At 39.0% G+C, this 16,252-nt stretch overlaps 1 protein-coding gene across 1 annotated transcript in view; it reads right to left on the minus strand.

Annotated features, from left to right (window-relative positions):
• The window catches only part of LOC119903455 (inactive dipeptidyl peptidase 10-like), a 293,040-nt gene that overhangs the window by 158,419 nt on the left and 118,369 nt on the right, over window positions 1–16,252 (minus strand). Inside the window, exons 2-3 of the mRNA XM_038719633.1 lie at window positions 2,832–2,946; window positions 563–658 (exon numbers count right to left, since the gene is read on the minus strand). Coding sequence (XP_038575561.1) covers window positions 563–658; window positions 2,832–2,946 — 211 coding nt within the window. The remainder of the gene's footprint in view (window positions 1–562; window positions 659–2,831; window positions 2,947–16,252) is intronic.

The following is a 16,252-nucleotide window of genomic DNA, read 5'->3' on the forward strand; positions in this document are numbered from 1 at the left end:
CTAGATGCAAGGTAAATCTTGGGTGAAATATGCTAGCCTTGTTTATAACCGAATTGTCTGCTTGCTGTTGTAGTGATCCTCAATTACAAAGTAGGAGAGGCAGCAGAGAGAGATGTCAACCCTCTATTGCTGAACAAAAGCAGCACTCGATGCTTTTGCAAAGCAAACTCAAAACCATCGACATGTCATTCATGTCAAGCAAGAGTCGAGGTGTGTTTTGTATAAATATTTGTACGGCAGCACAAAGTAGGGGACAGGTAATGCATGCAGTTTACCTGGCTGTCACTCAAGTCATTGTAAAATTCAAGATTAACAATGATTTTGCCACATTTGGACTGATTTTGTCAATGAAGCTGGTAGACAATAAAGCCTGATGACAACTTTATCTGTCATGAGAAAAAAATCAAGTCTCCTTAGAACCCATTCAAATGATACCTTCATACTGGATATTTATGTATATCTCATCCATTTCAGTGCCCCGCTCATTTCAAACCATGGCAAGAGCAATTAACAGGGAAGCTCTGAATTCCAGAACGTACAGTCAATACTGTGGATTACTCACCATTGATCCATTTGGCTTCCGGGTCATGGACTTTGAACTCAGGTTTGAACAGATCTTCCACAGTCAGTTTGGTGTCGCTTCCAGCCTGGCTGTCAGCTGCAAAAACAAGCAATGAATTGTTAAGTTCCCTCACACTTTTAGTCAAAAATGGGTACCAGCTAGGTGTAATGTTATCACTTCTATCTTTGAAGTCAATTTTCCTTCTCACTTGCACCCAGTTTGAAATCAATCCAGCATTAGTCGACCTTGGGATTCACTTCCACCATTGGCATTTAGATGTTTTCCCGACATCAAAACATCAACAACACAAAATCACCAAAGGTATGCTACTGGGCTTAAAAAGCCTCCTAGAGATACATTGCCATGTGTGTGAAAAAAAAAAAGTAGTGCAGCTGCAGTTTGCAGGACGTGATGCAGAAAGTGAAAAAACATGTTTACGTTGTACTGGATGATCCTGACAAAATAAAACATCAAATACAATAAATAAAAGTATTCAATACATATACATCACCATGTCCAATGTTACTGCTTTGGCTTAAAATATACAGTACATATATACAGTATTAGCATATATGTCAGCAAGACATCGCTGAATGCCAACAGTATGTTTGAGGTATCCTAGAAAGGGTAACACTATTATATATTTTGTTCAGGGGACTAACAAGTGTAATAACTGTAAAATATCTTGCTCAATACATTTCTTACACATTTCAAATGGCTGTGACTCAGGAGGTAGAGCTGGCTGTCCACTAACCAGAAGATCAGCGGTTCAAACCCCTGCTTCTCCACTCTGCATGTTAAAGTGTTTTTGAGCAAGATACTGAACCCCAAATTGCTTGGTGTGTGTGAATGTTAGTTCCATTCTGATGACCAGTTGGCACCTTGCATGGCAGCCTCTGCCATCAGTGTGTGAATGGTGTGAATGTGACATGTAGTAAAACGCTTTGAGTCCATTTAAATGTGCTAAAACTAATATTAGCTGATATATCAGCAGGCAGAAACCCTAAAGCAAAAGACACCTGGCCCTATTTCAATTTGTGAGCGTAGGTGAGTTTACATTCAATTCTATGTCTTTACCCTCAAAAGTCATATATTATTATTATTTTCCTTATCAACAATGGTTGATCCATTGGCTGGGAAGAATTCATTTCAGTCAATACACACTTAAAACTGAACTCCGAACAGTCCAGTCCCTCCAGTTAAGTCCAACAGCAACATCTTGTTTCTCTGTCATTACAGATGAAACACTCACATGTCATGACTGGCTACGGCATGGAGTCAAATGACAATGTATAATGTGACATGGGTCGCTTAGAGTGACAAACCCACATTGATACATCACTACCTGCATATTTGTTTACAGTTAAATTATTCCACCAGGCAAGCAGCTGTTTTCAAGAGTTGGTGGAGACAAAAACAGAGAAAAAAAGGAGACAGACTTAAATACTTCTGTCTCTGGTGGCTAATGTAGTTTTGCATTATAACTTGGACTTCTGCCTAATCAAAGATATCGCTTTATCATGCAACCTGCAAAAAACTAAAATTAAAATCAACTGTTCCACAAGGTTTCTATGATTACCAAGACAAAATAAAAATGGCTGAATATTTACATCTACTTGCTAGACAGGTCCTAACCTTAATCCAGATTTACATAAAGGCACTGAATGAAAAGATGCACTCAGAATGGCATTTTATGTGTTCATTAAGAGGATCATTATTGGGCTTGAAAAGCTGTCCCAGTGTTGCTCCTGGAAATGTTTCATTTTTAATTATGAAATGTTATGCCTTATGCAGGAAGACAACATGCCAATTCTAAGCGCCGTCTGAATAGGAGAGCGACTCATTGTGAGCAGAATAGGAAAGCCAAGTCATTTTGAACGTCAGCCATATTGGCTTTCCTTAAGAACTCCACACAGCATGTTTCTTTATGGAGGCAATGAAAGTCTAACCAATTGTGGAGTAACCCAGGGGAGGGTATGGCTGCATGGGCAGCGGATTGTTATGATTTAACATCTGGGTAACATTAGGGTTTTTCTTTCATAATTTTGGAAGCAGGTATACAGTGTGCAACAGTAACTGGATAGAACTATTGTGTGATTACACTAGATACACTAGGTAAGAGGGGGTCGTACACGTCCCATTGGAAATGTACATTCAGAAGTTTGTGGACTTGTGAAAAACATTCTGGACAAAGTCTTTAAAGGTTCAGGGATTCTTCTAAATCACGGGACCTTTAAGGCAGCAGAGCAGATTCATGGCTGAGTGTTACCTGGTGTGAGGAGGATGACAGACATGGTGATGAGCGAGCAGACCACCAGGATGACCAGCAGAGCGATGGCGATCCCTTTCCAGTTCCTCTGAGGAGGACTCACCCCTCCCAGGTCCTGTAGAGAGAGAGAGACAACACAACATTAGTCTATTTTACATTACTTAAGTTTGACATTCGTGATGTTTACAAACTTGACTGTTGCTATCAACTCTTTTATGGGTGATGGCATGTTCTGAACTGCCTGCAAAAAGCTTGTTTGTAGTCCAGCCTTTTCCCTTTCATCCCTGTGACGACACAGCAAAATGCGAGACGTAATGCTCGCCAAGCGGCTAGTCCAACATGCCCTCAAAAACACCGGTGGAAAAAAACACTCCAGGCAGTCAGTGGACATAAAGTTGTTCCTGTGATGTAGAGACAGAGCTCAGTTAAACTTTATGGATGAAAGATACTTTTGTTACAGATTAATACCTCACCACTCTGAAACTCTTGCTCTAGTCCATGTTGCTAAGCTGGTAGGGGGATATACAGCTTCTCACGACATGCCCTACTCTGCTTCTGATTGGCTAGTAGTCCTTAACTACTAGGTACTGCGCATGTGCAACGCCCAACAAAGATCTTGTAGAGGTAAGATGTATCACTCCATTGCTAAAACGGAGCGTTCAACACAGGGTGAAAAGAGGAGCTGCAGCAACGTGCAGTATGACAAAAATATGGTGTTTTTTGAAAATTAAACCATGTAAACCTGTTCTGGTACAACCTCTAAATGAAATTATGAATCTGGAAGTGCGCATAATATGACCTCTTTAGTAAATGTGAAAACTAAATAATTTAGAGGAAGGGCAATGCAGCTTCATCCTGATAATCATACACACTGTACACAGTGATGCTGCTTACTGTACCAACACGGGTCACTGTATTAACATGGGTCACATTGAGGCTTTGTATTTTCAATCCACGGTGAAGGATTTGTCATGAAGGGCTTTGCATGACACACAGTAAGCCTGAAAAATAAAGCTCAGTGTTTGTGATTTGTGTTTCGGTATTTGCATGGTTCAATCATTGCTTGGCCAAGCTTTCCCATGAATCACACCTTCTGACCTGTGGAAAACACACACTTTCTGCTGGGGCCAGGAGTCACACTTTCTGCGGCTGAGCTGAATGTTGTCTCTTATGATCCTCAGACAGAGATGTTGCTACATCTTTGGCTGATAAAGAATACAGCAGGCATTTGCATTCAATCGATCAGTCAAAGTGGCTGCATGAAGGCTTGGTTTGAACGATCTGAGCGACCGTAGAGTATATTGTATGTGGTATTATCTACAGTGAAATAGCTATCCTGGAGAGTTTGTGAAGCTTTTGCCTGCAACTCCATTTCTGAGTCCTGGTGTTAGAGGGTCTTAATCCGAGTCTTCCACCACATCTGCAGCCTCCGATAGGGTGAATTAAGCCTCTCCCCTATACATTTCTTCTCACCACAGCTTCTCCTAGCCTCAATTACCCACAAAACCCTGCAGGTAAAATGTAGTGATTACTGGCCACTAACCCACTACTACACCTTGATTGGCTGAAGGGGATAGGAAGCAAAATTAGAGCTAGGTTACTTTCTTTACATCTCTCTAAGATTTCTCTGAAGTCCAAGTACTTGCCACGGTGGCTTAAAAGCAGTGCAGCTCACTTCTTCATCTGATAGTCATGTCAAGAAATATTACATATACTGAGTGATGAGATTATGACTGAAGTTTTCCAGTTATTTCTCACACATCACAAAGTAGCAGGCAGAGAAGTTGCCAGCGACAACCCACATCTAACAGAATTTTTTCTGTTTAGCGCACATTTCCTGCAAATTTTTGGAACTTTACCATCACCGTGACCGAAGACACACGTTACATGGATGCAGTTACATTATTCACAGCCCCCGCTGGACTCATAAGACTGATCTATTATCAGGACTTAGCCACTTCTCATTTCATTAATACCACAAAACTCTGGCGTGTCCTTGAAAACTGACAGCAACTCTAAATTGCCCTTATGCCTCCATGCATGAGATTCTTTCTCACTCTCTCTATTCACTTTCTCATTTTCTCCCCCAATCTCCTAGCCACTTTTGAATCATCATCCACAATTTATTAACTCAATTATGAGCACCGATAGAACCACTAGGAGCATTTGACCTGCTGAGTCTCTTCATTACCATTATTAGGACTGTGGAAGCATAGAAAGGGCCCTGATAAATGGTCAGCCTACCAGAAGGAATGAGCCAGCATCTGGGCTTTTCATGATCATTAGACCCTCATCAGAGGAAATACATTTCTCAAGAGATCTATGCAGACTAGAGGACAGACAGGGGCATTCATGGGGCATGGTTTCAGTCAAAAATGCTTTAACCATGAAGACAAACAAAACAAAAAAGTAGCATTTCCAGAACCTTTAAGCTCTTACATTAACATGATTTACTGAGCTACATTATTATTTAATCCACATTTGACACCCCACCACCCAACACAAACAACATACGCTACAAACTCAAACCAGTTCCCTTTCTGTCAGCATGCCATTCATTTTCAAAATGTGTTCATTTACTTTACATAAAGTTGCAAGTGCTACAAAGGGACACACAGGGTTATAAATAAACTCCTGACAGGCAGGGCAGTAAGAGCAAGAAAGCCTGCACCTTCATTTTTCTGTGCCTAAAAGTAAAAGAAAGGACAAAAGCCTATTCCTATGGAAGAAGCTCTTTCTCTACCCATTCTCCTCCACCACTCTTTAACATGCAGTTTACCATCTGACAGTTATTGTACTGGTTACATGCTTTGCCATCTAGAAATGTATGGCTGTGCTGTGCAATGTGATTATCAGCTGTCATCATATCAAGTTATGTTTAATGTATGCTGGACACTGGACAAAGAGACTTTACTAAGGTTCTCAGGTTGCCATGTCAGACCCACACTGATTGCACAATTGTGTCTAAATAACAGAGCAAATGTGCTTTCAGTGCACCCAACTGGAGAATAGTATGAACCAACCTAGAGCAAACCAATATCTACTGTATATCTTTAAACCCAGAGGTGGAAAATAACAAATCTAGGGTAATCTGAGGTAGCCTACTCTGGTTAAATCAATCAGTTATTCCACTTTTGGTTAAAGAAATACTCTGACATTTTGGTAAATATGCTTTTTTGCTTTCTTGTCAAGAATTAGATAATACGATTGAATTTTTTTATCTCTCTGTGAACCAGGGCCAGACAGTTAGGCTAGCTCTTTTAAAGGTGTCTTCACATAGTATTCATGTTATTTTACAAATGTAGAAGCAAAAACAAGACATTGTGGTTTTTGAGTAGTTAATGTTAGCTTATGAATTTGAGCTATTATTGATGAGGTGGCACTTACTTACTTTTGTAACTCAGATCAAAACCCAGTTGACTCTTGTGTTAACATAGCGCAGTAACTTCAAACAAGTAGCTTGTTAACTTGCTAGTTTGTTTATCTTTCTTGATTCCCATCTTTGTGCTAAGCTAGGCTCAACATGTATGTATAAGGTTTTATTTAACTTTTTTAAGACTGCTACCATAGCCTAGATGCTTATGTTAACAGTGTATAGCCAAAGCGTATTGCATGATATTTTGAGGATATAAAATACGAGGCAGCAGAGCCAAACTTTGGGGTTACATCTCATTATTTTCTATACTTTATATTTTCTGCAGTGTCTTATTTGTGTTAATGTTAATATTCACTTATGTTAAGATTATATATAAAAAAATATATACCATAAATATTGTTTGTTTTTACCGCATTTTCTTCTGTAGAGGTCTACTACACCAACAGATTGAGCAAATTGTTTTAAAGGAGGAGGACTGTAGTGGGAGCACTGGGGTGTCAGGTGTGGCTCTGTGATAATGGCGGTTTATCTGGCTCACGGGTCAAATAGGGAGGACGCAAAGTAGAATTTAGCTTAGAGCCAGGTTATATCCTGCCCAGGGACTACAGAGGAAAATTAGCTCATTAGCTAACTTCAGCACATTTACATTGACGTGTGAACTGGAATGTTGATTAATGTGCATTGCCTCTCGTAAATTAAATGATGTTACCTGAATGCATTGCCCACAGCAACTCAACATTCAATTAGAAAAATGTTATAAATTGATTCCTACCTGTTATTATATTATACATACTCTGGTTGTTATGTTTTCCTAGAGAGAGCGCCAGGTGAGAAAGTGGACACGCAGCCAAGACCACATAGTTATAATGTGCCAAGTCAGTACTGTTTTTCCCACATTCATTGCAATAATGTCAAAAATACTCTGTTTTAGGGGGGTTAAACACTTTGGCAAGGCACATTTTTATTAGAGGCTGAGCCCTGCTAAAGGCCTGATCCTAGAATCACAGACAAGCATCTGGTCCAAAATCCTAAATCAACACTTTAAGTTTATTTCTGATTGTATTGTATTCAATCACTTCTCAATTTGAAATAACTGAATCGCTTTTTGTTATGTTGGTATTAAACAATAAGGAGGTTGTTTCATGAGTCAAGCTACAAAAAACACTGGATCCTACACTTCCCATAATGCAACTTGATGCTCAATAGACTTAATTAGACCCTGTCTGTCTGGTAAATGCCCACATCTTTCAATGCCATGGCCTTAGTTTGTAACGCAAAAAAAAGCGTCCAACCCAAAGCTGACATGACCTTGGTGACATCATCAGGCTTATTTTCTCATTCTTCACAAAGCTGCTCGGGAGACACAGAGGACATTACACAAATGTCTTCACAGGCTGAGTGGTGCTTCCCATGACTACTAAACTATCTTTATGTGTAAATGGAGTGCCCCTTTAAGTATTAGTTGCACTATTCATTTCATGCTATTTGTCTGCCATTTCAGTTAATAGTATGTCAGCAGTCGTGAGATTATTCCATACCATTTTCAATAATCAAGGTGGAAGGTATCTTTATATAAAGCAATAAAGCAGACGATAGTACAATAGAGAAAATCTCTCCTGATTGCTGCAAAGCAATTCCTTAGCAATCATATGGCAGAGCTGTGTGCTGACAGAAGCCACTTTCTTTGAAATAGCAATAATAGCCTACACAACGGAGAGAAAACAACTTAATAAAGAAAATAACAATGACTTGTGTTATCATAGGAATCCTATAATGAGAGCAGGGAGAAAGCCGATTCCTGTCAGATTCCACTGACTGAAAATTTAACTCACTGTATATTTCTAGTACTGTAGTGTTTGCAGTCTCTGTAACTTGGAACTTTCTTACTTTTGAAAGAAGGGCAGTACACTGTTGGAGCTGGAGACAACAAACAAGACCAGCAAGTCTAAAAAAAAAACATTTCTGCACGTTAGGTTTTACTGTCCTTTCAGCTGTGTGATCTTTGTTGCTGGCTTCCCTGCACTTGAAAGCTACAGATGATGAAGTTTAAACACAGTAATTTTGGCATATGCATAGAAGGTCAAAGACAGACAGACTGCATTCATTTTAATGTTAAAAATATTGCACATTTTTTGTCTCAGCACCTACTCATCCTCTACACACATCCACATACTTACTGTTGGCATACATCTAATTTTTAAAGAGAGAGAGCGTGAATGATGAGGCATTATGTAAAATTAGAACGTTAATGCTGCCTTTGAGATGTTTAATTAAGACCCCTGCCATCTTCATCAAACTCCTGCTAATAAGCGTATTCCTTGCTGCCTTACTGTGCACATCTGTGTGTTTGTGCGCAAATATACATGCACATGCAGCAAACCTACTGTTCCAGAGGAGTCAGGCTATTTATAGAGCTGTGAGCTTACCCTCACCTGGACTTTGACCTTGGAGAGTGTGACAAATGACAAGCAACATTTCAGCAGAAGCCGAGCCATTTTAACAATGACAGCAGGTCGGAGAAGGAGAAAAAAATAATGCCATCTGTACGGGCTTATTTTTGTTTGCCCATGAAATACCATTTCTCATTGCCTCGTGAATCATTGACAGCCACAGCCAAAGCCGCGCTGGGGTCTTGAAGCTTAACATCTGAAATTGATCTAATGGCTAATAGGAAACGGCAAGCTTAGCTACACATTGTTGTCTTATTGTATTTAGCATTATCAGCATAGCCCTGAAGGACATTGTTTTTGGCCTGTGGTCCATGTGAGATAATTCTCAATTAGTCACTGTCCCTGCCATATTGGTTTCAGATACACAATGATGTTGACTCACACAGCAGTGCAATGGTATTACTGTATATTAATTTGAATGCTGATATTAGCAATACAGAAGCAATAGAATCAAGGGTAAAAGGTAGATTTATTTACCATTTTACAACACAGGGGTCGTATACGAGTTGAGGCTGTAGTTCCCTTCATGCTACTCACAAAAGCAAACGTTATATACAAAAATTAGATACACTAGATGGGGGCATAAATAACAAGTCTTAGAAATTTATAAATGTAGGTCTCAGAGCCTTGGCAAAGACGCTGCTCTGAAGTTCCTGGCAAATAACTATATTATTGAACTCTCAATGAAAAAAACTTGCAGAAAAAAAGCTAAAAGAAAAGAAAAATAAAGGGAAGTAAATCAACGACGTAACCTGTCCTTCCTCCCCCAAAAACAGCCAAATACCTTGTTTGTGCAACAAAGTGTATTACATCAAATTTACGTTTACTGTTAGGCGGCGACCTCTAGTGTGTCATATTACATATTAACACAGTTATCTTCTATTTTTAAAACATGAAGTCAGCATTAACACATTTAACAATGTTTTTATGAACCTATTTGAACACCAGTCAAATCTAAAATTTTACATGGATATCATCGATATATTAATTTCCTCAAATTGACATGTTAAAATGAAAAGGCATGATGTAATCCATGTAATTGACCTTTGCTTTTGTAATAGATGAGAATGTAAATGTAAACTGGCTTATTAGGCTTATAAAAAAAGCGTTCACGTTGTCTGTGCTACATTTGCACTGTACCTGCTGTTGTCTTACTGATTATAGTCCCTGCAAAATATATTAATGGACTTCTGTTTTTAGCAGTTAACACTATTCTAACATAAGGACTACATTTACAGGCCTACAATTTGCAAAACAAAAGTATTCAAAACTTTTTTGTCTCTAACATTCATTTTACATTTTTTCTGTTGTGAAAACTGAATTGTTGTGAGAGTAGGTTACAATATTGCAATGATGTGTTCTAGTGTCCATCCTCTCCTATCATTTGGAATTAACTGCAGCACTAAAGCACCTTTGCTTCTCTGTTTCTGCATTAAAATTATTAGTGAGTGAAACAATACACTTTGTTATATTAGATAAACTGTAGCCATGAACTCCTTCATCATGGTTATGCATGTAACAGTCTCTGGCATATTAAAAAGTAATGTGTAGATGTATCTCTGCATTTCAAACAAATACTTCCAAACCATCAGTAAGCGTGACCCCATGCTGACTCAGACTTCACCTGCTTTGAGCAAATGCCTTACAGAGAAACTGTACATTTCCAAGTGGCCTTTTATTGTGGCCAGCCTAAGGCACACCTGTGCAATACACATGCTGTCTGATCAGCATCTTGATATACCACACCTGTGAGGTGGATGGATTATCTCCGCGAAGGAGAAGTGCTCACTAGCACAGATTTGTGAACAATATTAGAGAGAAATAGGCCTTTTGTGTACATAGAGAAAGTCTTAGGTCTTTGAGTTCAGCTCATGATAAATGGGGGCAAAACCAAAAGTGTTGCGTTTATAATTTTGTTCAGTGTAGCTCAAACAGATATATAAAGGACAGAAAAGTAAAGCAGTGGAAATCGTCAAAGCAAAGTTCAACTTGTATGTGCAGATGTGCAGCAGTTTAGGCAATTTAAAATTGAAAATTGATTGTCTTCCTAAGCCTGAAAAAGTCAAGATATTTGATTCTTGTCAATAGTCAGCCTGAAAAGGTATGCTCACTAAATGGGCTGTGGCTCAGAAAGAGACATTCAGACTGTAGCAAAGGGTACCCTATGTTTGGACTGATTTCCCTGTAACACTGTTAGCATGCCAAAGCTGCTTAAGAGAACATTAACTTTAGCCTCAGGAGTGTAAGGAGGAGATGAAGCACTGAAAAGTACTCAATTCCAAAATCTTAAACTGATAAAACTTGATGTGCTTAACTGTCAGATTCAGACATCTTTGGTGACAAGCTTTACATTCGACAGCTGAAATAGTTGTGAGGCAATCTCCAACTGTAGATCTTTAATGCTGTGAATAACTTGTCATTCATTTAGTATTTTAGCAACATTTCATTCAGGTTTAGCAGACTCATGTTAGCTACAGCTGAGTAACAGCTGTGTAAATTTGCCTGTGACAGTCGTCTTTACATTCCATTTTTTTTGTCTTTACAGCCGGTGTCATCAACAGTGGCTGTCTAAAACTTCCACTTGATAAAACTTGTTGAGACACCATTCTGTTAGGTATAGCTTAAATAGTGGACTGTTGCAATTTAAAAATTGCACCCTGTTTAATATAAAAATGATTCATCTTTGCCCTTAGGCGAGCTACTGTATACAGTATGAGGTACAGCTGTGCCTAAATGTCTGCGTAAGGTACTATGTTTAGTGTTTTAAAACAAAACCAAAATTTTAATCAACGGCCAAGCTACTGTGCTTCTCAATGCCAGTAAACACAAACACACAATGTATACAGGGAAGCATTAGCTCAGTTTGTGGGGACTTGGCTTGGGAACGTTAGGGTTGCTGCTTCAAGTCCAGCGTGGACCATTGCCAAAGGTGCCACTGATCAAGGCCCTGAACCCCAAATTGCTCCTTTGCATTACATTTAGGTGACAGGACCATTCAAACTTTACATGTTCAACACTTTAATAGACATGATGAAGCTTCTGTATGTCTCATGATGTAAATGTTGGATCTATAACAAGACTGTTTAAGTGTCTTCAAAATCAAGTAGCAATTTACATAATGCAAATTGACTTCTAATATAGCTGCAAGATTAGCATGTGGCAGAAATGATGGGAATATGTGTGTCAGGTTGGATTGTAAAGGAAGAATAAATATGAAGAATGTGAAACAGATCATTCACTATTTGAACCGTTATCAGAACTCGACTGCCTACAACTGTGTTCTCAGAAGCAGTGGATAACGCGTGAGAGAAAATTCTATAATACACATACTAAGGGGATTTGTGATATCATATAAGAACAACAATTTTCTTTAAGGACAGGATCAGTCCAGAATAGGGCACAGGCATTTGCTTGGAGATGTATTTGAATTTTGCCTAAAGATATTTACATATTCTTTTGTGTTAAGATTTGCTGATTGTAATGCTACCCTTATTGAAGTCACTGATGCAAAAAAGAGGAGCTATGCCTGATTTCATTAGACAAACAAACAAACACAGGCGGGGAGATGGTTTAATGAGAAGTCTTCATTGGCAATAGACCATTATAGTCGACACATCTAAGGTCTACCCACCTACAGTATGTGAAGGACTCAGAACAATAAAGTTAATTCCATTAATCAGCTTTTACCTTTAATTTTCTCTGCACATGCTTATATCATTTACATGGCAGGCCCCAAAGCCTTTGTCCCTTGCAGTTAAATCTCTGATTTGACTGCAATTAGACACAGCTGACTACATTCCTAGGCAAATTCCACTCCAGGCTGTCGATAAGATTGTAGGCATTTCCTCCCAATTCAAAAACAAATTTCATTTATCTAGAGAAATAAAAATTGAAAGGAGAACCTGACATCATCAGCAGCAGCAATTGGAACAGAAGCTCATCGACATGGAGGTGAGTGTGTCTGTGTGAAGACAGGAAATTGTCTCTCTGTGTGTGGTTGAAAAGAAGCAGTGTGTGTGTATTATACCTATAGAGTGACATTGGAGGATTCAGCAGGCAGCCAGCTATAAAATTGCTAGTTGAGAGGGAATTAGTGGGGATAGAAGGTGGAGAAGGAAGGAAGCAACCTCTGAGTGGACCTGACCTAGGTAGGATTTTGAAAACACATCCTGTAAACTAAAAGACAACAGAGATTATTTCTTCATTGGCTTTAAAACTGGTGCCCATATCAGGATGGTTCTGTTTGTCAGTACCTTCCAAAATATATATGACCTTTTCAAAAATTATTCATGTGAGCAGTGTGACACAAAGGGAAAAAGTCTGAAGTCACCCGCACTTTGGCAGCATTCAGAGCTCAACACACAATCACTGCAGCAACGTTTAAGAAAACTAGAAACAGACTTGAAGTGTAAAAATACAGTATTCCGTCAGACGCACGTGAGAAAAGACCTGGCTCAAACAACTCCTGTGTAGGCAAGCCTTAAGGGAAAGATCGTCTTTGTTAAAAGAATCCAGTGTGGACAGTGGGTAGGATATGAGGTTGCAAAGCACAATCCCCTTTGTCAAAGTCCCGCACTCTGATGAGCCAACTATGTATTCCAACGTTATCCCTTAAGCAAGTGTTATACTTTCCACGAGGACTTGAGGGACCACTTGGGTCCCTCATGACCCTATTAGCGGACCCTCGCATACTCGTGGACGTGGAAAGTATAATCCTTGCATTAGAGGTTCTGTGGTGGTACTACAGAAAGACAACCGTCATAGTTCACTTAGTCACAAGAGGTCACTTTTTTGGAAAAAATAGTAATTGCAAGTCACTTTAAGCATTTGGAACAAAAGATTTTTCTGGTGCGGACAGGTCTGATTTCCAACAGTTTATACATGTCCAGGGGCGAGTTCAACCTCAAAACGTTTTGCACAAGTTTGCAACGGTTTTGATTGAACGACATGTTTCCTCGAAATAGGGTGCAACCAATCAGCTGCGACAAGTTTGTAAACACAGCAGTCTTAAAACTGGCAGTAAAAATCAGCGTACACAACGGTGTGTTCAAGGCACCACCGTTGAAATAAACGCTTTGCCATGTTTTGTCGACGGTAAACTCAGTCCAGGAATAGACTAGAAATCCACTTCCATGTAAACATAGCAGTTGTTGCAATACGTAACTGATGGGAACAATTCACTGCAAAGTAATGACATCATGTCCCCCCACCTAAAGGACACATAGTCTTTAGGTGTTTAATATGGTCCAATAGAGAAGGTAATAAGAAAACAGCAAAATAAACAATGTAAGTCCTTCTCACAATACTTATATGCTTTCAATAATGAGAGAATAATAATACTTTATTATTATTTAAAAAGGCTCCATAACTTTCCACAGCTGGGTACTGTAGTTTAAAGCAAATGATAATAGTAATAGTAGTAGGAAAATAGTGCATTTTTAGCTGTACATTAAAACATATTTGCCGCTCCAGTGAGTATTTATAGCAGCATAAGGGTCTATGTAGTATTGACTCAAAATAAACTTGTGTGTGTGTTCATGGGAATTAGGGAACACCCAGAACCAGTGTATGGACAACAATGGAGAGGAATACAGATTTTAGATTATGAAATTTGGATTTTAGATTATTAGTTTCATTGCTGGACTATGGGATTTGTGGACAGTAAGAACTGTATGGAGTATTGGAAGCCTTATATACTGGTTAACCTTAAGAACACCGGCGTGATGTGAACAGAGTTAATGACATCTTTGAATGTCAGTGACATCGTGACTCGTGAAATGGCAGCTACAAAAACAAGCCAACAAAAAAGTGTAACAGGTGTTTTTTTCTGAGCGCCTGGGCAATGAAAACACCGAGGTTGACAGGAAAAATGTTTTGTGACTTAGCCATTGCTCGACATCAAGGGCATTACAAGATTCCACAGGGCTATGTAAGAGTGGACAGATTTAAAAAAGCAGCTTCATTGTAGCCTGCCTACCAGCCATTAACAGGCAACCGAGAGACAAACTCGACCACTTAAGGATTTCACGTGAAATTATTCACATATTTCTCATGTTTGTTGGGCCCAGCATTTTATGATGACAGCCCCAAGCAGTATAACACACCACTGTATTAAACTCAGACTAGGTTGCAACAACTGCTGCGTTTACATGGAAGATGATTTCTAGTCTAGTCAAAAGCACAACTTCCATCCTTCCATCTTCATCCGCTTATCTGGGCTCGGGTCGCGGGGAAGCACAACTTCTTGTAAGGAAATAATTAAAAAAGGGATATTTATGACATGCCATTGCAGACTTTTTTGCTGCCATTGATGGAAATTTAGTGATGCATGTGATTGATGATTTTTATTTAGTGTAAATAAATAAAAAAATGTTGCCCCTCTGATAGATTACAATATTGTATGCTATGCTTGTTGTCATACAGATGGGTGACAAATGACAGGAAAAAGCAACATGAAGTGTGTCAGTATGGAGTCAGAACACCACCAGCCTCATATATACACACCGCCGTTTAATCAGATCATCTCATTGAGATCAGTTAGAGTACAACAGATAGAAACACAAACATAGCCAGACATGAAAATGGACATATAGCATCAGTTACAGACATCACTAAATAGATCTGAGGATTTTCTGTGTTTTTGTGATTTTTAAACAAGCCAACGGTGTAAGCTGTATTATAAATTTGGAGGTAAAAGTAAAAGGGAGCACATTTGAAATAATTCGAAATACGCCCAAAGTTAAGCTTTTGTTGTTATGTTTCCATGTTTTCGTAAGTACAATGTCATACTGGTAAGAATAATGGCTAAAGCTACAAAAATAAACCGCACTTTAACCCCTTGACGCCTGAATTGTTTTTACAATAAAAAAAAAAAAATGTGTTTTCATTTGCTTTCAAGCTGATGTTAAATTAAGTGAAGATTGTTAATTTGTCTAAGACAAAGAAAAGATATCACTCGGGGGAATTCATGCGCTATCTTGGCTGCAGTCTGAAAGGAAGAGGTGTGATGCGAATTCGCAACAAATGGCGTCAAGACGGTTAAGACTTGTGCTACTCTCACAAAATATTGTGTGAAACCTGCCACCTGCTTTACTGAAGGAATGCTCACCACAGCTCATACTGTACTGGTTTGTGTAATTTGCCCTAAACATCCTTTATCAGTACAGTACAGAGTCAATAGATAAAGGTGGCGCTCTTTCCATCTATCTGTAGAGTGCTGTCAATATCACTGCCCTTTCAGATGAGCCTTGATTATCTACCCTGGGGAGTCAAATCGATCCCTGCCTGCTCTCAGTGCTTACTATAAGTCGTAGAAGTGCAGAAAATTGTGTTTGCCAGAAACACTCCTGCACTTCATCCGAGCTGAGCTGATGAACTAGTGATGAGTAAATGCCTGGCAGGAGCCACCTTGTCAATATTAATTAGAGCAATATTCATGGAATAAACTAAAAAGAATCTCTATAGTTCAGTGTAAGGGAGATACTGTGCCAATGCCATACAGTACATGGCATTACTTAAGACATAAATATATGGCAAGTTCATCAGATCAGATTAACCATGCTTCTATCATAAAGTATTTGCGTGTGTCTCATAAC

The sequence above is a fragment of the Micropterus salmoides genome, unplaced genomic scaffold (genome assembly GCF_014851395.1).
Source record: "Micropterus salmoides isolate LMB-PRFRI ecotype aquatic unplaced genomic scaffold, ASM1485139v1 Ms_hic_scaffold_15, whole genome shotgun sequence".
In the NCBI taxonomy this organism is placed as follows: domain Eukaryota; kingdom Metazoa; phylum Chordata; class Actinopteri; order Centrarchiformes; family Centrarchidae; genus Micropterus; species Micropterus salmoides.